Source organism: Zalophus californianus, chromosome 2, assembly GCF_009762305.2.
Source record: "Zalophus californianus isolate mZalCal1 chromosome 2, mZalCal1.pri.v2, whole genome shotgun sequence".
Taxonomy (NCBI): Eukaryota; Metazoa; Chordata; class Mammalia; order Carnivora; family Otariidae; genus Zalophus; species Zalophus californianus.
Genome location: NC_045596.1, coordinates 132,155,724 through 132,180,815, shown reverse-complemented (window position 1 = coordinate 132,180,815; position 25,092 = coordinate 132,155,724). Strand labels below are relative to the sequence as shown.

Genomic DNA, 25,092 nt, shown 5'->3' with positions numbered 1-25,092 from the left:
TACTTTAAAATTTTATATTCAACTATTTATGTAAACTGAAACTTTCAGTAATACAGATGATAAATTGAGTTGTTTTTAGAGCACCTTAATTTGAACATTGCATATGTAATGGGAAATAATTTTAACTTCGTTTTTCAATAGAGATGCAAACTTATGACTAAAAAACAATGTTGAGGGAAAACATATTAGTTAAAATGAGTAAAGACATGACGTCCAAGAGTGGCATACTTAAAAGAAATAGTGAAACATAAAATAAACCACTTCCCTAAAAGGACAGGTTCCTGGCTGACCTCAGCACTCCGATCATTGTTAAACATGACACATAAAGGTCAAAATCAGTTTGGTTGGAGTTTAAGATGTGAGGAGAGGGATAGTATGAGAAATATCTTCAGAGATAAGTTAAACATTTAATGGGAGAAAATTTTATGTCAGAGAGAGGACTTTTTACTTAGTTCTTGGGCAACACAAGACACCAGAAATATTTGAGCAGAATGCCATGATCAAGCTTTACTTTAAAGAATTAATGTCATGATAATTAAGTGAAATATGTGATATTGGATTGGATCTTGAAACAAAAAAAAGTAGGGCAAATGGTAAATTTGAATAAGGTCTCTAGATTATAGCCTTGTATTAATGTTAATTTCTTGATATGGATAACTGATACTGTGGTACTATGTCCTTGCTTAGGAAACATACACTAAACTGTATAGAGGTAAAGGGACATCATATCTGCAACTTTGTCTTAAATGTTTCGGAAAAAAATGTCTCAAGTACACACACACACACACTCACACATACACATGCAGTAGGAGGGGAATAAAGTAAGTATGATAAAATATTAACATTTAGGGAATCTGGATAAATGGTAAACAGGAATTCTTTGGAATATTTTTGCAAGTTTTCTAAAATTCTGAAACAATTTCAAGAAAGCTTTTTTTTTTTAAAGATTTTACTTATTTATTTGACACAGAGAGAGAGCACAAGCAGAGGGAGTGGGAGAGGGAGAAGCAGGCTTCCCACCAAGCAGGGTGCCCAATGCAGGGCTCAATCCCACAACCCTGGAATCATGACCTGAGCCAAAGGCAGACCCTTAATGACTGAGCCACACAGGCGCCTCTCAAGAAAGCTTTTAAAAAGAAAAGTAGTATGTCAATGACATCAAATAGGTTAAGAGATGACTAGGTTGTGAGAGTTTGGATATATCATGATGAAAATCAACATTAGTAGCTTTTTGGAGGGAAATTTGGGAGAACACCCCCAAATTTAAAATGTATACATCTTTAAACTCAGCAATTCCACTCTGGCATCTGTCTCATGGAGGTATACTCATATGTGCACAAAGATACTTATTGCAATAACCATTTTGTATTAGAAAAGTAAACCAATCAAAATCTCTGCTACATTCAAGCACATTCATGCTATAGAATAATTAGGAGACAGAGGATAAATTTATGAATGTCCAATATGTCCTCACACAGAAAGATCTCCAAGACACAGAAATGAAAAATAAATTGCAAAACTATACATATGGTAAAATCCCCTTTATATTAAATCCCATTGAACTAAATTATCTTTTATATTTAAACCTGGACAGAGTTGTAAATGCCTAGAGTAAGGTGATGACCTCTGGGGAAAAGAGAGAAGAGCTTGAAGAAAGAAGGACCTGACAGCAACTTTTAGTGCTCACTCTAAATACATCTTGCTTTCTAGTACACCAAGGTATTCATATCTTACTTTGATAATTAAAAAAAAAATATCCCACAGTTAGTTCAAAAATAAGCTAAGTTGGGGCACCTGCTTGCCTCAGTCTGTGCAGCATGCAACGCTTGATTTCAAGGTTGTGAGTTAAAGCCCCACATTGGGTATGGAACTTAATCAAAATAGTAATAATAATAATAATGATAATCAGCTGAGGTAGAGTGGAGCGAGATTAAAAACTGCTGTAGCAGTCTGAAAAAGAATGGGAAAGAGCAACTGAATTAGAGTTGTGTCAGCAGAAATGGAGAGGAGGGGGTGGTAGGGGTGAGAGGGAAAATCTCTACGCCTTTTGAAAGGGTGTAAAGTGAGAGAAGGAAGGAAGATTTAATATGGCTGACTACAATAGTGACGTCTTTAACAAGAACAGAGAATAAGAAAACCTACTAATTTGTGAGGAGAAGATAATTTTTATTTTGGAGACACTGAATCTGAGATACTATATCCAGGTAGATATACTGCAAGTCTCCCAGAAAGATATAATATTTAGAGACACAGACCAGAACTACCCTGGGGTGACACGACTAAATCCTTGAGGTAACAATTATAAAACAACTGTAAGTGGACACGGGTTGTACTTCTTTGTTATGAGCACGGTCTAATGTTCCATTTGAAGTTCTATAACACATTTAGTCCTGGAACAGCTACATATTTATAGCTGTGTATTAAAATTGATCTTAAGAGGCGATAAATTTATATCACAGGAATTCATTCACATTTTTTTCAATAAATTCTTGCATAATGAAACCTGTCTTCCATTTGGTACATTTCCCACTTAAAACTCTGTATCTAAATCAAACTCCTGAATATGAATGAAATTTGCAAGAACACAGAAAACATATTATAAGCAAATATAATTTTTATAAGTAAAAATTGTAAATGGTTTAAGTCCTACTCAAGGCGTTTTTTCCTATCACAGTTCCATTAAAATGTTACTGCCCTGGGTCCTCACAGGATATTCAAGTCCATTGGTGGTGTTACTTGTGGCATTTTAAAACTATTCAGATGGCTAAATTTTTGCAACTAGGGGGTGCTGAAGGACTACAGAGGATTAGATTACATTTTATTTTTTAAAAATTTGGTAATCAGTGAAAATCTTTAAAAAAGTTAAAGTCTTTAATAAAATAGCATTGAATTACATATAGCAATTTGCATAAACAATATTTAAACACATTTTATCATTGAATTGACCATATAAACTCTCAGCTGCAACAAAACTCTCCAAATAATGTAAATATACTTACTTGGTCTTATGTTTGTTGTTATATGAATTATGGATAATTCCAATTTCAGCTATGGAGAAATAAAAAGGTACACTGGATTGATATCACTAGGAAATGGGAGACTTATAGACCAGAAAGTGCTTATTTCAGGTTCAAACAAGATCAAAGTAAATAAATCTAAGGAGTCTAGACTTTTAGCAAGAAAGAAAATACAACTAGCAATGAGACCTAACTTAAACAAAGATATTACATACTTAATCTTTAAATGTTTTATAGCAAATCCAAAAAGTATTCCAATAAAAAAAGAAATGAATTCAGAAAAAAATTTAATTTTACTTAAAAATATGTAAGCATTTTAATAAAGAAGTTAAAATTTTCCAATGATTTTTTTTTCCCCCAAACTCAAGTTACTTCCAGGAATAGGGTATTTTCCTCTTTGTTACCTAAAAATTATGTGAAATCACATATCCATTATTATAGTCCAATTTAAAGTATTTATGACTCTTTAAGGCACAATGATTTTATATATTCTGTATCAACAAAATGAAATCCATGAAAATATATTTAGGCTTTAAGGTGGATTAAATAGAATTTCTTTTGTCAGAAATATTTAATCAATGTATCTATCCTTTATTTTTATTTTTATCAGAAGTCAGAATTCAGTATGAATTTATGTAAATCTAGATTTCCCTTTGTTTCAAAAATGCTTACTGTGTTTCATAAGTTGGCATTTTGACAAAACAGGCACACTTTAAAATGAGCTGATTTTACAAATTAGTAATTTTTTGAACTTTATTTCTGCACAGAGCCCACATAATTATAGTTGATATCTTTCTACTTACAAAGTTTAAACAATATGTAATATAATTTTGCTTAATCTGTGATAATACCATCTAAAAATGTACAAGAATAAGATGGCTTTCTCTGAAAGTTACAAGGAAGGAAATCTGAAATACTACATACATTAGAATGGTGATCATAACAGGATCCAGCGTGCACATCATTTTATTATCAGAATCATCTGAAGTATCTGTAATTTACACTAACTGAAGAGAATTGTTTGGATTTTATTTTATGTGGTATGCTTATCAAAGCAATGTGTTTGCTATACATATATACATCATTAGTAGAGCACAGAAGTAACAAGATCATGCTGCCATTCAAAAGTAAGGTGCCACATTTTTATTACAATCAAATGGCATCCAAAATGCAATATATTGCTATGAAAATGCAAAAATTTTCAGATTGGCATTTATGAATGAGGCTGGTCACAATGAAATGGCATTTTATTTAACACAAATGAAAAAGATCTATCATAAATATATAGACCAATATATAACATTGAAGAACAAGAAGCAGAAAGGAAACAATGCTCTTGCATAAAGATCAATTCGCTTTGCTGCTGTTGGAATAACAGGTTTGGCAGGGGGCGGCTTCTTGTTGTTCTTTGCCTGAGATTTCCCAAGCCCATTGTTGACTTCAATAGGTTTTCCATAACAGTCATAATTGGATAATTCAAAATCTCTTGGTAAGCTTCCAACAATGCTGAAGTCATTAGACCTCAGGTCAGACTTGGAAGTGCAAACCTTTTTGCATCTCGTCTCTCCAACCTGAGAATAAAAGTTAAGGACAGAGTACATTAAGCAATTTTCTATTCATAAAACATCTCTTTAAAAGGATATGTTAAAAATCTGATGGTTTAATCAGTTGACTATTATCTCTGTTTGACAAAAAGAATCAACAGTAACTGATTAGGCCATCAGATTACCTGAACATTTAGGGCTCGAAAATGTTGCCCATATAACAAGGCTTATGTCATGGAATAAACTTTTGATAGGTTACTTTATGTCAAGAGACTCAAAGTGCAAATCAACAGTTATCTTAGGTGCTCCCAGGCCTGTGAGAGTTCTCAGTTGAAATACCAATAAATTACAATCTAATATTTAACACTGACACAGGCCATATTACCACAATACATAGATTACAGAAATCTTCTGGTACTTCTAACCTTTGACTTCCCCATGGATTCTATTTCCAAAGATGGCGGTTTATAAATGACTGAGGCATTTATCTCTTCAACGATACAGACTCTGTCTCTAAACTGCATTCACAAATAGGAACTAAAAGATGGTCACAGTGATTATGAATCAAAGATCTACTGATGAAAGGCATTCGTTCCTAATTTGTTGACTAAAGTGGATTAGCCAACCACACTCAGAGAATCCAAAGAAATTGTGTATAGTTCATCCAGATCATATGTCACAGAGATTATTCAGTTGATAATCTCTGAACTATTAAATTTAAATACATTCCCTATAATATACAAAATAATTATTTCACATTGAACTCTCTCCAGCAATCAGAAATGCTCTCAGAAAAAAAAAAAAAAATAGATGCCAACCCCAATGTCTTAAGATAGTGCTGATATTACAAAAGGCCACAAAAGGGTAAGCTCTTGACTCTACTGCTTAATTTCCTACTGTTCCTAATCCTGAGTTCTGTGATCTGCTTTTGGAATCTCCATTATTGATATTTATTGCTTTTACTGAAAAAGGAAACCTGTCATTATATACTGTCAGTATACTATAGCTACTCTAGGTTTTGCCTTATTAGTATAATACAATGACCAGTTATATAGATTCTATTTACCTTTTACCAGATTATGGCTGGGTAAAACTCATGCTTAATGTTAAGAAGTAACACAAATTATTTCCCAGCAGTATTTCAGGTTGCAGGACCCTATCCTTTATCTGGACAAACACTGGAGTCATATCTTCTGGGCAAGAGCCAGATGGCAGTGTTTAGAGGTGGACAGCACATAAAATTAAGATATACTGAGTGAAAAAAAAAAAACAAGCTAAAATGTGTTTGTGTATATCCCATCATTATACATGTAGATTATTTCCATTTTTTTTCAATTATGAACATGTACTGGTAATGTTATTTTTTAAGCTGGTATATAAGTGTTGGCTTTATTCAGATATACTTTATACCACATAGATATTGTACAATCCTACTGAGTAAGAATTATTAAAAATATATTTATATAAATATATATACATATTATAAATATAATATATAAATATAACTAAACAAAAATACACAAACTATTGATAAGTAGGAATGGGAATTGTGGGGCTGGAATTTTACCTATTTATTTATTTATTATATGTTTTTTGGGGGGAATTTTACCTTTCTTAGTGTTTCATACTAAGGAAAAAAAAGATGTGAAACACCAATATTTTAACATATTTAGATGCTTTGATGGAACTTTGTTTAGCTAACAGAGGCCAACCTTAAGAAAGAGGATTCCCCCTCCCCTTTCCTAATGTGCAGTTACAATTTACCAATTGTGAGAAGTCAACTGACTTTAAAAGACTATGTCTTAATGAGGTAGTTATTTTTGATTGAGCAACCAGAGGTCCAGGGTCTAGTCCATATCAACTTGTGCACTGTGTCTAAGAAAATATCTGGCAAAAAATAGGGACTGGTCAGTGGCATGAGAACAAAGGTAGCAACTAAAATCTAAATTATTTAAATATGACTTTGGGAAATCATATATATATATAAAATTATGAATATCTATATATGAATGTTAGAAATATATGAATATATACATAAATATTATGTAAATGTGAATTATGATTATATATAATAGAAAATATATTTTATATATATATAAAATTTACTTTTACACCTTCCATTCAAATTCCCCAATTTGAAATTTTAAAAGGCCATTTTCAGCAAGCAGTCTGTCATTTAAACCCCACCACCATGCACACGCAGACACAGACTCACATTCACTCTCACACACCTTCCTTATAAGTGTACCAGAAAGAAGACCACATTTAAGCTCTAACTTTCCAGTGGTATTTGAGGAGTAAGTCTCAGGATGTATCAGTGAACTTTTGTGAAGAGTAAAATTGCTACCTTGACTGGAACAGAGGTTGAGAACAGACTCTACATATCAAATTTTTGCCTTATCCTCAGACTCTCAGAACAATCTTCAAAATCTAGGGCTCTATGGATATCCCATCTTGCTTTCTCCCTTTAGAATTCTCTACTCCAAAAGTTTTATTTACTAACTGTGCTTTAGAATCCACTTATCAAACAAAGGGGTATTCTAGCTTCTGCCAATAGACTTAAGAAGGATGTTTCTTATCATTTTTTTACTTTTTCACAAAGAAAGCCATACATATTTACTATAGAAATGCATTTGCTTTAAATCTTATACACAGCTCTAGGTATAGTTTTAGTATCTATAAACAACTAAACAAATAATCAAATTTATATGATACTATAACCTAAGTCACACATAAATACTTCAAATTTCCTAATCTGTTTTATTTACAAAAACATATTCTTAGATTCTGCTAGCTATTTTAACAATTTTAGAATTTCATCTACACAGTTTATTCAAAATGTAGACACAGGATGTTATATTTATTCAGAGAGATTATTTAAATATAGTACACATGTCAGTAAAAGAAGAATTTCTTCCATGTTAAAATAATAACATAGAAAAGCGCTCCAAAGAGCTTCAATTTAGTTATACTAAACCTTCAATCATTTAATGTATTAAAATCTCTTCTAGAAATGTATTTGAAGATTCTTTTATTTGAAAAGAGTAGAATTGTGTGTGTGTACAGAAGGAGAGAACCTCTACTATAGAAATATCTTTTTATTATGTGACACAACTAAATAAGAAATAAGAAGTCCTCAGGTTCCTTAAATAGGTCATGATTCATTAACTAGTTGGCTGGTCTCACCTTTTTCCATTCATTGGAGATTTTACACAAACAGAACTTTTTTAGTTAATACTCTACAAGTAATTATCATATCAAATATGTATATAAAAGTACAAAAATATTTACAATGTAGTACTATTTTAAGCAATTATAATATCACATCAAGAGGGATTCAATAAACTCCTTATTAATAAGAAAGTAACCCTACATAACACACTCTTAAAAGTGATCTTGGTTATATTAATCTCCAATTTATAATTTCTCAATTTTTCCTCATATAAATATGTCTCATTTACTTTCATCATATAAACTTGTCACCCCTGAAAATTACTGGTAGCAAAAATGAGGTAGTATGATAATGAAACTGTCAAGAATAAAAAATGATGCAGATAAGAACTTCCTAATGCTTCAAATTATAATCTTTAAGATTTTTTTTGTGTATGGTCTTTTTCAGTTTGAGTCACACATTTAAAAGCAAATCTCCTTATGTAATATCTCCTGACCAGAAGACTTACAGATGATTTCATGGGGATAACGGTATCTTCTGCAGTTAATAAAAATAGGTTCAGAAGGAAATAATCTCTATGTATTTTACCAAATTTAAGTCATTCCTTATTTTTTAAAAACCTAACATTACCATAGTAAACAACATCTCATTCATGCATGAACAGCAGGTTTTATGTTTTTAATTGTTCAAATCCTAAGGCAAAGACACTTTTTTGTCTTTTATTCACAACATCTTTCTTATGAATAGCACATGGCACATACTGGGCATTGGGAACAGGATGATATTAACAACAGTAGGTCCTCAACGTTTTTGTTGAATTTAAAAAAGGGTTATACAAGTAAACAAACAAATTAGTAGGTAAAATACTGTAATGGTTGAGGAAGGCCTAAATTTGGGGGGGATAACCTAGATAATTATGTATGTATGACGACAAATTTATATATGCAGGCAAAATTATAAAAACATGCTAAAAGCTATATCACATGATTGATGTTTCTTATTTTTTACACTTTTTAAAATCATTCCTTTCCTTCACAAACACAGTATTATTTTAAAGATCAGCATGATCAAAAATTACCTTTAATCTAAATTTCATTGTACTTTAATTAATAACTATTGTTATTCTGTTTAAAAACAAATGACATATCATTTTGAAACCATACCCCACAGGGTTCATGAGGTTGAAATTAGCAGAAAGTTTAAAGCTTGTTTTTTAGAGAATTGTTTCTCCCTAATCAGCTATTATGTCTTTTCAGACCCTACTAACAGATCCACTAGCTGTTTCTGCAGAAGCCTGAACCCAAGGTCAACTGATATGGTGCCAGCCTATGATCAAGCAAGGCCCCACATTCCTTAACAGAGATAATGAGACTAAGACCCCTTCCAGTTTATGCCAGCTCTCAGAGCATGCCCATAGCCCCTTCTCCTTGTCCTAATATAACCTCCTGATGTCAGGGGCTGAATTTTGCCTCCTTCTGGTGTTAAGTCCCCACCCCAAAGTGAACATGGGATTTATGTTACATATATGTTTCCTCATATGTATGGTACATCTTTCCTCATGAATAGTCATAAGTTTCCCTGCCCTTTTCATCAATATGTATGTAATCTCCTACCCTAAATTTCCCCTTTAAAAACCCATTTCTTCGTCTGGAACCTCAGAGATGGTCCTTGGACACCAATTCGCCATCTCCCCAGGTTGCCGGCCTCCTAAATAAAGCAATCTTTCTTTTCCAACCAACATGTCTCTTGAGTATTTCCTTTTGAGTGGCAAGCAGCCGAACTGGGGTTTCAATAACAATTTCTTTGAAATCACTTTGCAAAAGTTTATGTTCTGAAAACAAAGTACACTGGAACAAGTGCATTTTGAAATCAGAAACTATTTTTTCACACCAAAACCACTAAATTAAAAGGACAACAATTTTTTAATTTCTCTTTTTTATATTCTTTTATGTCAATGTGTAACAGTCTTATGAATTTATCAAGCTTACACATTGGCTCTAAGTTTGATGTATATATTAAAGATGCTATTTTTTTACTCATTCTCATTTTGAAGTCTATCTCAGGATACAAATATTACATAGGTACAATGTTCATTTTAGAAATTGCATTTGGCCTGTAAGCAATAAGAATCATTTACAGTTATTTCTGGAGATTAAAATTTCTGGTCAATTTTAAACTCCCTAAACATCATTCTATGACTTTTTTGTAGCAAAATGTAATAGTTTCAGAATCCAAACACGTGTGTTTCTGTTAGCAACCCCAAACACAATAAGAATTAAAATATAGAAGTTCTTAAATATGTTGAACTTTTGTTCACTGGGCAATTATTTTAATGCCTAAAAAGCTAAATTTAAAAAAAACATGATTCTTTTTAAATTTTATTTTATTATGCTATGTTAATCACCATACAATATATCATTAGCTTTTTTTTTTAATTTTATTATGTTATGTTAGTCACCATACAATACACCATTAGTTTTTGATGTGGTGATCCACGATCCATTGTTATCATATAACACCCAGTGCTCCATGCAGTACGTGCCCTCCTTAATACCCATCACCAGGCTAACAAATTCCCCCTACCCCCTCCCCTCTAAAACCCTGTTTGTTTCTCAGGGTCCATAGTCTCTCATGGTTCATCTCTCCCTCCAATTGCCCCCCCCATTTTTCCCTTCCTTCTCCTAATGGCCTCCACGCTATTCCTTATGTTCCACAAATAAGTGAAACCATATGATAATTGACGTTCTCTGCTTGACTCATTTCACTTAGCATACTCTCCTCCAGTCCCATCCATGTTGATGTAAAAGTTGGGTATTCATCCTTTCTGATGGCTGAGTAATATTCCATTGTATATATGGACCACATCTTCTTTATCCATTCGTCTGTTGAAGGGCATCTCGGCTCTTTCCACAGTTTGGCTATTGCGGACATTGCTGCTATGAACATTGGGGTGCATAGGGCCCTTCTTTTCACTCCATCTTTGCCTTTGGGGTAAATACCCAGGAGTGCAATTGCTGGGTCATAGGGTAGCTCTATTTTTAAATTTTTGAGGCACCTCCACACCGTTTTCCAAAGTGGTTGTACCAACTTGCATTCCCACCAACAGTGTAAGAGGGTTCCCCTTTCTCCACAACCTCTCCAACACTTGTTGTTTCTTTCCCTGTCCATTTTTGCCATTCTAACTGGTGTAAGGTGGTATCTCAATGTGGTTTGGATTTGAATTTTCCTGATGGCTAATGATGATGAACATTTTTTCATGTGTCTGTTAGCCATTTGTATGTCTTCTTCAGAGAAGTGTCTTTTCATGTCTTCTGCCCACTTTTTGACTTGATTATTTGTTTTTTGGGTGTTGAGTTGGAGAAGTTCTTTATAGATCTTGGATACCAGCCCTTTATCTGTAGTGTCATTTGCAAATATCTTCTCCCATTCTGTGGGTTGCCTCTTTGTTTTGTTGGCTGTTTCCTTTGCTGTGCAGAAGCTTTTTATCTTGATGAAGTCCCAAAAGTTCATTTTTGCTTTTGTTTCACTAGCTTTTGGAGATGTATCTTGAAAGAAGTTGCTGTGGGCGATGTCAAAGAGGTTACTGCCTGTGTTCTCCTCTAGGATTTTGATGGATTCCTGTCTCACATTGAGGTCTTTCATCCACTTTCAGTTTATCTTTGTGAATGGTGTTAGAGAATGGTCGAGTTTCATTCTTCTGGATGTGGCTGTCCAATTTTCCCAGCACCATTTATTGAAGAGACCGTCTTTTTTCCATTGCATGTTTTTTCCTGCTTTGTCAAAAAGTATTTGACCATAGAGTTGAGGGTCCATATCTGGGTTCTCTATTCTGTTCCATTGGTCTATATGTCTGTTTTTGTGCCAGTACCATGCTGTCTTGGTGATCACGGCTTTGTACTATAGCTTGAAATCGGGCAACGTGATGCCCCCAGCTTTGTTTTTTCTTTTTCAACATTTCCTTGGTGATTCGGGGTCTTTTCTGATTCCATACAAATTTTAGGATTGTTTCTTCCAGCCCTTTGAAAAATGTCATTGGAATTTTGATCGGGATGGCATTGAAGGTATAGATTGCTCTGGGTAGCATAGACACTTTAACAATGTTTATTCTTCTGATCCATGAGCATGGAATATTGTTCCATCTTTTTGTGTCTTCTTCAGTTTCTTTCACGAGTGTTCTGTAGTTCCTAGAGTGTAGATCCTTTACCTCTTTGGTTAGGTTTATTCCGAGGTATCTTATGGTTTTTGGTGCTATTGTAAATGGAATCGTTTCTCTAATTTCTCTTTCTACAGTTGCGTTGTTAGTGTGTAAAAAAGCAACTGATTTCTTTGCATTGATTTTGTATCCTGCCACATTCCTGAATTGCTGTATGAGTTCTAGTAATTTGCGGGTGGAGTCTTTTGGGTTTTCCACATAAAGTATCATGTCGTCTGTGGAAAGAGAGAGTTTGACTTCCTCTTTGCCAATTTGAATACCTTTTATTTCTTTTTGTTGTCTGACTGCTGTTGCTAGGACTTCTAGTACTATGTTGAACAATAGTGGCGAGAGTGGGCATCCTTGACGTGTTCCTGATCTTAAGGGAAAGGCTCTCAGCTTTTCCCCATGGAGGATGATATTCGCTGTGAGTTTTTCATAGACGGATTTTATGAACTTGAGGAATGTTCCCTCTATCCCTATACTCTGAAGAGTTGTAATCAGGAAAGGATGTTGTATTTTGTCAAATGCTTTTTCTGCATCACTTGAGAGGACCATATGGTTCTTCTCCCTCCTCTTATTAATGTGTTCTATCACATTGATTGATTTGTGAATGTTGAACCACCCTTGCATCCCGGGGATAAATCCCACTTGGTCGTGGTGGATGATCCTTTTAATGTATTGTTGGATCCTATTAGCTAGGATTTTGTTGAGGATTTTGGAATCCATATTCATCAGGGATATTGGTCTGAAATTCTCCTTTTTGATGGGGTTTTTGCCTGGTTTGGGGATTAAGGTAATGTTGGCCTCATAGAATGAGTTTGGAAGTTTTCCTTCTGTTTCTATTTTTTGAAACAGCTTCAGTAGAATAGGTATTATTTCTTCTTTGAATGTTTGGTAGAATTCGCCAGGGAATCCATCGGGCCCTGGACTCTTGTTGTTTGGAGGTTTTTCATCACTGCTTCAATCTCGTTACTGGTTATTGGCCTATTCAGGTTGTCAATTTCTTCCTGTTTCAGTCTTGGCAGCTTATAGGTTTCCAGGAAGGCCTCCATTTCATCCAGATTGCTCAGTTTATTGGCATATAGCTGTTGATAATAATTTCTAATAATTGTTTCTATTTCCTTGGTGTTAGTCGTGAGCTCTCCCCTTTCATTCGTAATTTTATTAATTTGGGTCCTTTCTCTTTTCTTTTGGATAAGTCTGGCCAGTGGTTTATCGATCTTATTAATTCTTTCAAAGAACCAACTTCTAGTTTCGTTGATCTGATCTACTGTGTTTCTGGTTTCTAATTCATTGGTTTCTGCTCTAATTTTAATTATTTCTCTTCTAATGCGTGGCTTAGGCATCGTTTCTTGCTTTTTCTCTAGTTCTTGAAGGTATAGAGTTAGTTGGTGAATTTGGGAGTTTTCTATTTTTTTGAGTGAGGCTTCGATGGCTATGTATTTCCCCCTTAGGACCGCCTTTGCAGTATCCCATAGGTTTTGGACCAATGTGTTTTCGTTCTCGTTGATTTCCATGAATAGTGTCCTTCTGTGTCTCTAATTACAGACTTTAATTTAAAATCTAATTTGTCTGATACAAGAATTGCTACCCCAGCTTTTTTTGAGGTCCTCTGGCATGGAAGATGGATCTCCATCCCTTCACTTTCAGTCTGGATGTATCTTCAGGTTCAAAATGGGTCTCTTGTAGGCAGCATATGGATGGGTCCTGTCTTTTTATCCAATCTGCAACCCTGTGCCGTTTTATGGGAGCATTTAGGCCATTCATGTTGAGAGTGATTATTGAAAGATATGATTAATTGTCATCATGTTGTCTGTGAAGACGTTGTTTTTATAGATTGCCCCTGTAAATTTCTGTTGTATATCACTCTTGGAGTCTTTCTCCTTTTATAGAACCCCCCTTAATATTTCTTGCAGGGCCAGCTTAGTGGTCACATATTCTTTCAGTTTCTGCTGGTCTTGGAAGCTCTGCATCTCTCCATCCATTCTAAATCACACCTTGCCGGATAAAGTATTCTTGGCTGCATGTTCTTCTCATTTAGTACCCTGAATATGTCTTGCCAGGCCTTTCTGGCTTGCCAGGTCTCTGTGGATAGGTCTGATGTTATTCTGATGTTCCTCCCTGTGTACGTAAGGAATCTCTTCTCCCTAACTGCCCTTAAGATGGTTTCCTTGGTCCTAAGATATGCAAGTTGTACTATTACATGCTGGGGTGTTGGCCTGTTTTCCTTGATCTTGGGAGGGGTCCTCTCTACCTCTAGGACGCGAATGTTTGTTTCATTCCCCAGATTAGGGAAGTTCTCAGCTACCTTTTGCTCAAATACATCTTCTAGTCCTCTCTCTCTCTCCACTCCCTCCGGGATTCCAATTATTCTGACATTGGAACGCTTCATGGTGTCACTTATTTCTCTGATTCTATTTACATGGATTCTGAGTTGTTTTTCTCTGGCCTCCTCTTTTCCCTTTTTATCTATTATATTGTCTTCCAGGTTGCTTATTCGTGCTTCTACCTCACTTACCCTAGCTGTTAGATTATCTAGATTGGATTGGATCTCACTGATAGCATTTTTACGTTCTGCCAATTCAGTTTTCATTTCTGCCCTTAGAGACTCTATGTTGCCATTCATTGATTTCTCCATTCTAGCCATTGTCTTCACAATTGCTAGCCTGAATTCCATCTCTGACATCTTGGTTATATCTGCATCCATTTGTAAATCTGCAGCATAAGTCATAATCTCTGAGTCTATTTCTATTTCTTCCTCCTAGTCATTCTGTTGATGGGTGTTTGAGGGAATGTATAGAGTCCAAATTATTGACCAGAACCCAAGCAAGATGCACCTGTTTTCTTGGGACCTTAGGGTTGCTGACCTCTTGTTTTCTCAGCCTGTCTTCTGGGGGAGGGGCCTGCCACGCAATCCGTTTGGGCGGAGTTGCCCTGCCCCCCTGTGGCAGGGGATGGGCTCAGTGGGAATCAGTTTTGGGGCTTTTGTTCTCTGGCGGCTTTCCCTGGTGGCTTTCCATGTCTCTTCCACAAATCAGAGCAGAAGAGACCGTTTCCAACCCTCTGCCTCAGAGCAGAGAGACCGCAGTCTGTTCTTCAGTGAGCTCTCCAGGCCACACCATCTCCATTTCTGTCTGTGCTGCTATAAACTGCCACAGCCTGGGTTGTGCACCCCTCTGCAGCGCCCCCAGTCCTGCCTCCAGGTAGTGGCACATCTCTGCCCTTTGTGCTTCTAAAACCACCAGCTGCTCCCAGTTTGCAGGTGCGACCCCGCCACTCTGGGTTTCTGCCCCCAGGGCTGCCCTAAAGTCCTATCCCCTGCGGCTACGGTCTGCGAGTCTGTGCCCTTTCCCCAGCATGCGAGACTGTTGCTCACCGGCGGTGTAGGATCCCCACGGCCAGGCACCCTCCCGCTGCTGTTTATCCTCTAATATCTGCCCGCAGAATCACGGCTCCCTGCTTCTTACCTCAAAACCAACCACCTGTGATATTTTGTTTGTAGAGATCCAGATCTTCTTACATCTCAGGCTGGTTTCGTGGGTGCTGAATGGTCTGGTAGATATCCAGCTCAATTCCGGGGACCAGTTGAAATGGGGTCCCCTACTCCTCCACCATCTTTCCTTCTCTCTCATCATTAGTTTTTGATGTAGTGTTCCATGATTCATTGTTTGCATATAACACCCAGTGCTCCATGCAGTACATGCCGTCTTTAATACCCATCAGCAGGCTACCCTATCCCCTACCCCTCTCCCCTTCAGAACCCTCAGTTTGTTTCCTAGAGTCTATAGTCTCTCATGGTTCATCTCCCCTTCCGATTTCCACCCCCCTCATTTATCCCTTCCTACTATCTTTTTTTTTTTTTAACATATAATGTATTATTTGTTTCAGAGGTACAGGTCTGTGATTCATCAGTCTTACACACTTCAGAGCGCTCACCATTGCACATAACCCTCCCCACTGTCTACCACCCAGCCACCCCATCCCTCCCACCCCCCACCATTCCAGCAACCCTCAGTTTGTTTTCTGAGATTAAGAATTCCAAAAAACAGGATTCTGGGGAGAATTCAAGGTGGCCTAGGAAGATGCTGATCTCATCCCTCCTATGGACATAACAAATCTACAACTGCATATGGAATAATTCCCTCTGAAGGGGATCAAGAAATTGGATGAACAGAGCCCCGGCAATAAGCAACATCAACAAAATGGGTAGAAGAGGCAGAGATACAGTCTTGCTAAGGGATAAAACCACACCCCAGGCACAGCACTCCATGTTTAGGAAGGATCTCAAAGGTATAGAGCTTTATCCTGAGGAGTGAAAGATGTGAGCTCCATATCATGCAACTTAACCCTTAGATTCTGCACAGGAGATATGAATACCTAACCTCTAAAAACTGATAAAGAATATGTCCAGGAAAACTATGGAACCATAGTAACAGAAAAACCCACTCTTAAAAGGCTCAGGTGCTGACTCACTTGACATGGAAACCAGTGCAAGAACAGGAGAGAGCTGAGCCTCTCTTCCCCCAGGAACTTAGACACTGGAAGCAGCCATTTTTACTATCTTGTTCTGCCATGCTGATCCTGGCATTGGTGAATGCCATTTTGGAATCCTCCATCTAGACTGCTAATTTTAGAGGGCATGCCCCATAAAGGGCATCAAACAACATGTGCCTCTGTCAGGCCTTGCAGCTGACAAGACAATAACCCCACCCACCGTGCACCTGCAGCAGTCAGAGCCAGGCATCCCGGCCAGTTGGGCCAGGGGCCACTCCCACCTACCACATGCCCACAACAGTCATGTCCCCACCACAACAGTAGGGTGCACATAGCCTACCCAGGGGATACTCCTGGAACACCTGGTTCTGGTGACCAGGAGGATATGCACTTCTGGGCTCCACAAGACAACACCTAATAAGGCCACTCCTTCAAGACCAGGAAAAGGAGCTCAACTATTTAATACTTAGTAACAAACACGGACAGTTAGGCAAATGAAGAGAGGAATATGTTCTAAGTGAAAGAACAAGACAAAATCTTGGTAAAAGAACTTAATGAAATGGAGTAAGCAATCTACCTGATAAAGAGTTCATAGTAATAGTCATAAAAATGCTTACCAAACTCAGGAGAAGAATGAATGAACACAGTGAGAATTTCAACAAAGAGATAGAAAATATAAGAAAGCACCAACCAGAGCTGAAGATTGCAATAACAGAAACGATAAATACACTAGAGGGAATAAACAGCAGATCAGATGATACAGAAAAATGGATCAGTGATATGGAAGTCAGGATAGTGAAAATAACCCAAACTGAACAGCAAAGAGAAAAAATAATTTTAAAACTGGATAGTGTAAGGGACTTCTGGACAAATCAAGTATACCAACATTCACATTAGAACTCATACCACTCAATATCAAAAAACACAATCCAGTTAAAAACTGGGCAGAAGGGGCATCTGGGTGGCTCCAATGGTTAAACGTCTTTCACCCCCACCTAGCAGAAACAAACTGCTTCCCCTCTTCTACACTGGGGATGATGTCATAGGAGGCCTAGCAGACAGGCAAGACTTTTATCACCACAAAGTGGTGACAAGGGCATGCCCCCTGTAGTTATCAGTGAAGATCACATGGGGTATTAAAAACTCCCAATCCCACCCTGCAATAATGAAGAGACCCCATCCTCACTGTGTGAGGATCTGGACTTCTACTTCTGGAAGTACTGATGCATCACCCTTCCTTCTCCTGGGACACAGTCAGAGCAAGCCAGCTAAAACAAGAAAGGAAAGTTTAAATAAGATTCAGAGTCTCATAAAATAATATGAAAATGTTCAGGTTTCAGTAGAAATCACTCATCATACAAAGGACTAGAGAAGATCTCAAAATGAATTTTAAAAAAATACTATCAGTAGATACCAACACCAAGGTGAAAAATGTATTAGAATTATCTGATAAATATTTTAAAACACAGATGATAAAAGTGTTTCAATCAGGTATTATGAAAATTTGTTTGAAACCTTTGAAAAATAGAAAGCCTGAGCAAAGAAATACAAAATCTTGAAAAGGGAAGGAAGGAGAGTGAGAGAGAGGAAGGAAGGAAGGAAGGAAGGAAGGAAGGAAGGAAGGAAGGAAAGAAGGAAAGAAGGAAAGAAGGAAAGAAGGAAAGAAGGAAGGAAGGAAGGAAGGAAGGAAGGAAGGAAGGAAGGAAGGAAGGAAAGAAAGAAAGAAAGAAAGAAAGAAAGAAAGAAAGAAAGAAAGAAAGAAAGAAAGAAAGAAAGAAAGAAAGAAAGAAAGAAAGAAAGAAAGAAAAAAGACAGACCAAATGGAAAGTTTAAAACTGAAAAATACATTAAGCAAAATATAAATCTCAGTGGATGAGCTCAACAGAAAAATGGAAGGGGCAGAGGAAAGAATCAGTGAATTAGAACACATAACCAAAGAAATTATCCAGTCTCAACAAAACAGAGAAAATCAACTAGAAAAATTGAAAAGCATGAGGAATCTGTGGGACTATAACAAAGGATCTAACAGTTGTGTCATCAGAGTCTCAGAAAGATGGGAGAAAGAAAGCAGATCTGAAAAGGTACTAGAGAAAATAATAGCTGAAAACTCTCCAAATTTACCAAGAAACATAAGCCTACATTTAAAAAAATTAAAAAAAAATTTTTAAGATTTTGTTTATTTACTTGAGAGAGAGAGAGAGAGCACACACGTGCAAGTGAGTGCACGATCAGGGGAGGGGCAGAAGGAGAAGCAGGTCCCTTGCTTAGCAGAGAGCCCGAGGTGGGACTCGATCCCAGGATCCCGGGATCATGACCTGAGCTGAAAGCAGACGTTTAACCCACACAGCCACCCAGGCGCCCCTTTAAGTCTACATTTTTAAACAAGCTGAACAAATCCCAAACAGGATAAACGCAAAGAAATCCACACCAAAACATAGAATTTAACTTCTGAATAATAAAGACCAAAAGAAGTCTTGAAGGTGGCCAGAGAAAAATGACAGTTTACCCTTAGGGGAAAAAACCATATGAATTAAGTGAGGTTCTCATCAGAGGCTACAGAGGCCAGAAGGAGGTAGCACAATGTTTTTTATGTGCTAAAGGAACTGTCAACTCAGAATCCTGTACCTAGTGAAATTATCCTTCAGAAATGAAGGGGAAATCAAGACTTCCTCAGATGAAGGAAAACTAGAACAATTTGTTACCAGCAGCACCACCCAAAGTAATGGATAATGGAAATTCTCTAAAAGTAAACAATGGAAGACATATCAGAATAAAAGCAAGAACATAGTAAGCAAAAAGATATATAAAGACAATAAGCTTTCCTTCTCCCTCTCAGTTTTCTAAACTATGTTTGATAGTGAAACAAAAAGTATAACACTTTCTAATTAGGTTCTAAGAAATATTTACAATTCTATCATAAACAGAAAGGTAAAGGAATGTTAAAGAATGTAATGTTTCTACACATCACACAAACTGGCAAAATAATGACACCAGTAGACCCTGATAAGTTATGTACATGTAATTAGTACCTAGAACAACCAATAAACAAGATAGACAAAGAGATACTTATAACTTAAAGATACTTAGATACTTAAAAACAATATAAAATACTTATATACTTAAAAACAATATAAAAAACTCAAAATGTCATTCTATAAAATGTTTAAGTAGTCTTCATGAAAGCAAGAAACAGAAAAGAGGGAGATAAGAAAATGAAATATAGAACAATAGACTGAAGCCCTAATATATCAATACTTATATTAAAGTTAAATGATCTAAGTATACCAATTAAAACATGAGAGTGGTGGAGCAGATTAAAAGTCATAAATCAACAATATATGTTGTCTACAAGAAACTCACTTCAAACATAATGATATAAACATGCTGGATGGAAAAGGATGGAAAAAGACATGCCAAATATATGACCTCCCTAAGGTCATGATAGCTCTGTATTAATGAAAATTGTATACTTATTCTTCATAAAGGGACTTAGGGTATAATGATTTATAAGGCCTGAAAAGCCTTCCGACAAAGTAGCAACTAACATTGCAGAGAGTCTTGGCTGTAGATGCAGAAAATGAATTTAATGACAACCAGAACAAAAAAAAATTTTAATTTTTCTAAAAAATCTAGCTTCAGGCAGCACCACATAAAAACAGTTTGCCTGCTTTTGCATTTAAAAATGTGTATGTGGCATACTTGTCTAACATTCTAGGTAAGGGATATGGTGGTAATTAACAAATAGACTAATGGCCCCATTAAGATGGGGCCATAATATAGGCAGAGGAGGCGATTCATAATCCATGAAATAGACTCTTGCCCCAGAATTTATCAGAATCTAAAGGCACTGCCTATTATTCTTAGATCTATGATCAAGTGATAAAGCAAGGTCCAATTCTGTAAGCACTCACCACTGGGCTGGACAGACCCCAGACTCTGGGTATAGTTTCTCTAGGAGCCAGGCATCCGATAAGTAAGTAGCCTGCCTAACATACTCTGTGTGTAGCTCTCTAACTCGGTGGGGGATAGTAGGGGGTTTTATCAAGAGCATGGGCTCCGCTAAGGTCTTCAATGATGACAGAAGATCAGTGCTCCCGGCAGTCCTCTGGCCTCTCAGTGATGGCTTATCAAGTGAGGAACAGGAGGAAGGTCAATACTTTGGCAAGATCTCCACATTCAATGGTAGCCATCAAAGCAGAAATGTACCATGAAACTCCATGGAAAGTCTTCTAGAAATTTGATAAGCTGTTGATTTCTTTTTCTTAATTAGTATTTAACCTAAGTGTTTTTTTATTTCTTTCCCAAAAAAGTATGCTGTGTACAGTTCCTTTTCCTCTGTGAAAGAGAAATGACAGAATACCAATTCTATCAAAACTTCACACACACAGAAAAGTATCTTTCTCCTGATACTGCAGAAAGGATGGGGGAAATAATTTCCCTGTATAGTTTTATTCTTACCTGCAAAGTGCTAATGTGAACAGGAGTCCCTGTACCATTCACAGTATTCTTTTTAGCAGCATTTCCACCTTTCCCATCTGCTTGCTCAGCCTTAGCAATTCTGGCTTTTTCTGCTTCAACTCTTTTGGGGTTATTCAACATCACCTGGACGACAGCATACTCCACCAGTGAAGCAAACCCAAAAAGAAGACAAGCAATGAGCCATACATCAAGAGCCTTCACGTAGGATACTTTGGGAAGTTCAGCAGCAAGTGTTGTACACTCGGAGGCCAAGCTGAGTACCGAGAAGATACCTACAGAAACAGAAATGGGAGTTAAAATTGCTTTTTACCCCTGTGAAACGTTCTGCAAACAATACTTTTTGACAATATGACTCTCCAGTAAGTTTCAGTGCTCCTCAGGTCTCTTTCAAGCTCAAAGAGTAGAAAAAACAGTACTGACACACCTTTTATGTTAGGATTAGTGAATGTAGTTGGAGATGTTTGTAAATACTTAATATTTAAAAGTAAACAGACATTTAAACCAAGGTTTAAAAACACAATTTAGATCTGGTTTAAATACTATAGATGTCTAAAACTATTTTGTAGTATCTCAGAGAAAGCCATAAAGCTCTCTAATTAGTTATGCCATTTTTCAGCTTTATTTTGGACAGTTATAGAACTGAATTTTACCCCATCAAGAATTATACCTGAGCAAGAATAGAACATATAAAGCAATGTTCTGATAAGCCTCACAATTAAAAAACAAAATCTAATAGAAAAGATAAAGACAGAGCATCCCTGATTATTTCAGGGAAACAAATGATTTCAGCTTTTCAAGGAAAGAATAATATTCTGCTATATGTAATATTAACCATTTATGGAAAGCTAACTAGTTATATATCAATTTAAGTCAAATAATTATAAGATCCTAAAGGAAAATTGCATTAATTTATATCCCTCTTTTTCTTTACACTTGCCACACTCCCAGCCTTTCCCTTTTGTCTCTTCCTTCCTTCCTTTATATTTTCAGAAGAGGGGATGGGCAAATATGACCCACTGGCACTGATTACCAATAACACCCTGGGTCAGAAAAAGTCTTACATGATGTTAAGGGAGACTCACTTTCAGCCATGTAGGAAACAGGTGTGCCTTGACTCTGCGAGTCCAATTCACATATGGGGCCAAGTGCACTTTTTTATTCTCAGATTTGACCACCACTAATTAATGAATATGTTATCCTAATACAGATACACTTGGCTCTCTTTTCTCTTGCCTTGGGAATATGGCAGGTAGTATATTAGTATTAATAATCAGTTAAAACATTGAAAAATATATTCCATCAGTTGCATTCAGTGGCTCCTGAAAGGTATAGCGTTTGTTGGCTTGTATTTTTGTAAGTATTCAAGAGTTAAAAGATTCTCTAAGAAAGGTTTCTAGCAGATGGAAACAATATTGCTTAGAATATAAAGATTTGATAAACATCTAATCTGCTATCACACTAACTATCCTTAGTCCTCAGGAAAACTAAGAACTAATTAATAGGATTATATTTTTTAAAGTTAATATAGGTCTTAAGGTTTCTAACCTGGAAGTGGAAAATAACATAAAAATCCCAAGTCCTATCACTTATCGATTGAAACTACAGTTAATTATACCTATGGGCATTAATTTGGCAAATTATATTTCCAAGTCAATTTTTCTATTCTTAATCAAATGTTATGTGCCAACCTATCAATCAAAAACAAGCCTTACTTAATTCCTTGAGATAGACTATATTGACACACCATTTTCTGTGTTTCCATAGCATTTCACGTTCCTCAATAACACAGAATGTATCAAACTTAGTAGTATGCCTGAATATTTTCTGATATATTAGAAACTTCATGGGGTGCCTGGGTGGCTCAGATGGTTAAGCATCTGCCTTCGGCTCAGGTCATGATCCCAGGGTCCTGGGATTGAGTCCCGCATCGGGCTCCCTGCTCCTTGGGAGCCTGCTTCTCCCTCTGCCTCTCTCTCTCTCTCTCTCTCTCTCTCTCTCTCTCCCTCTCTGTCTCTCATGAATAAATAAATAAAAAGTTTTTTAAAAAAAGAAAAAAAGAAAAGAAACTTCATGAGAAAATGGAGAATAATGTCAGATTATAGAAGGTCCTAAAAGCATTATAATGAATTTACCATGTTTGGCAAAAAATATTAAGGAACTGTAAACTGAGGGAAGAGAAATGAAATTAGCAAAAGAATGTTGAATAACATTACTTTGGTAGGGATGTACAAAAGAGACAAAGAAAGGAAAAAAATAGTAGTTGCAGAGGCGCCCGGGTGGCTCAGTCATTGAGAGTCTGCCTGCAGCTCCGGTCATGGTCCCAGGGTCCTCGGATCGAGCCCCGCGCCCGCTTCTCCCTCTGCCCCTCCCCCTGCTCGTGTTCCCGCTCTCGCTATCTCTCTCTCTGTCAAATAAATACATAAAATCTTTAAAAAAAAAATAGTAGTTGCTGAAACAAAGCATGAGGAAAAGAAGGACAGAACTGATATAAAAAGGATTTTGAAGAGAACATTTTTTAAAGACTTGGTTATTGAAGGAAGAAGGAAAAGATTGAGACAATTTTCTGAAAAACAGATTACTAGGAAAGTACCCATGAAAGATGGGAAGAAGAGACTTGGAAAAGATAATGACTTTGGTATGAAAATGCTGAGTTAGGTTAGGTAAAGGCCAAGAAACACAAAATTGATGACCATGATACAGCACAATGCTCGTGAGAGTTTTGTAGAAGGAAAGATAAGCCAGTATCATGCAGATGGAGGTCATGTTGAAAATATAGAAAACTTTGTGAGGAAGAAATGTTGGAGTGTCCAAGGAGGAGACCAAAGAAACAGAGAAGGGACTGCCTTTTAAAAGGAACGATATGACATTATGGATTTTTTGGGGGGTAGAAAGGAGGTATTGATAATCCCAGGTATTAAGTTAGAAACCATGATAGTCAATTCTATTACAGTTTTTATCATTTCGAAGATGAAAGACTAGAAATGGAGATGAGTTATGGAGGAGGAGAATGTGAACATCACTGTATGCCTTCTCTTTAGGAAATCATATTAAAATAGGAAATGCCCATTTGTTCTTTTTATCCTAAAATAGGAAATCATGGGGCACCTGGGTGGCTCAGTCGGTTAAGTGGCGACTCTTGATTTCGGCTGAGGTCATGATCTTGGGGTGCGAAATTGGGACCTGCCCCAGGCTCTGCACTCAGAATGGAGTCTGCTGATTTTCTCTCTCTCGCTCTCCCTCTACCCCAACCCCCACTCACACACACTCTCTCTCTCTAAACAAATAAACAAAATCTTTTTAAAAAACAAAATCTGAGCAATTAATATTTCTTTAGACAAATATGGTGGCATTATCTTAACATATTCTTCAAATAAAATTACTTCACTGGTAAATAATGCATAGTGAAATTTTGTCTGAATTTTAATAAATTATAAACCACTCAGAAGAAATTCCACTACTAGGTATCTACTCAAAGAAAATGAAAACTGTAATTTGAAAAGATATATGTACCCCTAAGTTTATTGCAGGATTATTTACAATAGCCAAGATATGAAAGCAAACCAAGTGTCCAATGATAGATGAATGGATAAAGAAGATGTGGTGTATATATATATATATATATATATATATATATATATATATATATACACAGTGTAATATTACTCAGCCATCAAAAAAAAATGAGATCTTGCACATTTGCAGCAATAAGGATGGAGCTAGAGAGTATCATGCTAATGTAATAACAAATGTCATGAACTGGTCAAGGAGTAACTGCAAGTGTTCTCATACCTATCTAAACTCCAAATGATTTTTATCTCATTAAGCAATTATAAAATTCATATATGTGGAATTGTGATTAATAAAATGAAAATTTATTTAAAAGTACTACTAAATTATATTAAGATGTTATCATTTCACAATGCCTTAATCAAAGGATACTAAAAGGAAAACCATTGTTAATATTATGTGGGAATCCAAAAATACTTTTTGACATTTCTGTAAGAGATCTTATTCCAGATGAAAAGAGTACAAGAAAGAAATCTATGTATGCATGGTCTGCTAGAGGTCTGACTTGTAACCTAAATTATTAATCTTTTTGACTGAAAGTTATTTGTTTGAAAAATCCCTTTTTAGCAGCAGTTAAAGAGTTTTATGTACCAGAGAAAGGGAATGTTAGTATAATTTATAAAA

General features: G+C 36.2%; 1 protein-coding gene across 4 annotated transcripts in view; it reads right to left on the bottom strand.

Annotated features, from left to right (window-relative positions):
• Positions 1–2,158: 2,158 nt before the first annotated feature.
• GLRB (glycine receptor beta) overlaps positions 2,159–25,092 on the bottom strand; it is a 105,059-nt gene continuing 82,125 nt past the window's right edge. For 3 of the 4 annotated variants that reach the window (XM_027600227.1, XM_027600228.1, XM_027600230.1), the window contains 2 exons: positions 20,881–21,173; positions 2,159–4,588 (listed from right to left, as the gene is read on the bottom strand). In XM_027600227.1, coding sequence (XP_027456028.1) covers positions 4,292–4,588; positions 20,881–21,173 — 590 coding nt within the window. In that variant the 3' untranslated portion in view covers positions 2,159–4,291. Of the gene's footprint in view, positions 4,589–17,606; positions 17,691–20,880; positions 21,174–25,092 lie in introns of those variants that run through there. The other variant, XM_035726397.1, reaches the window with a different exon arrangement.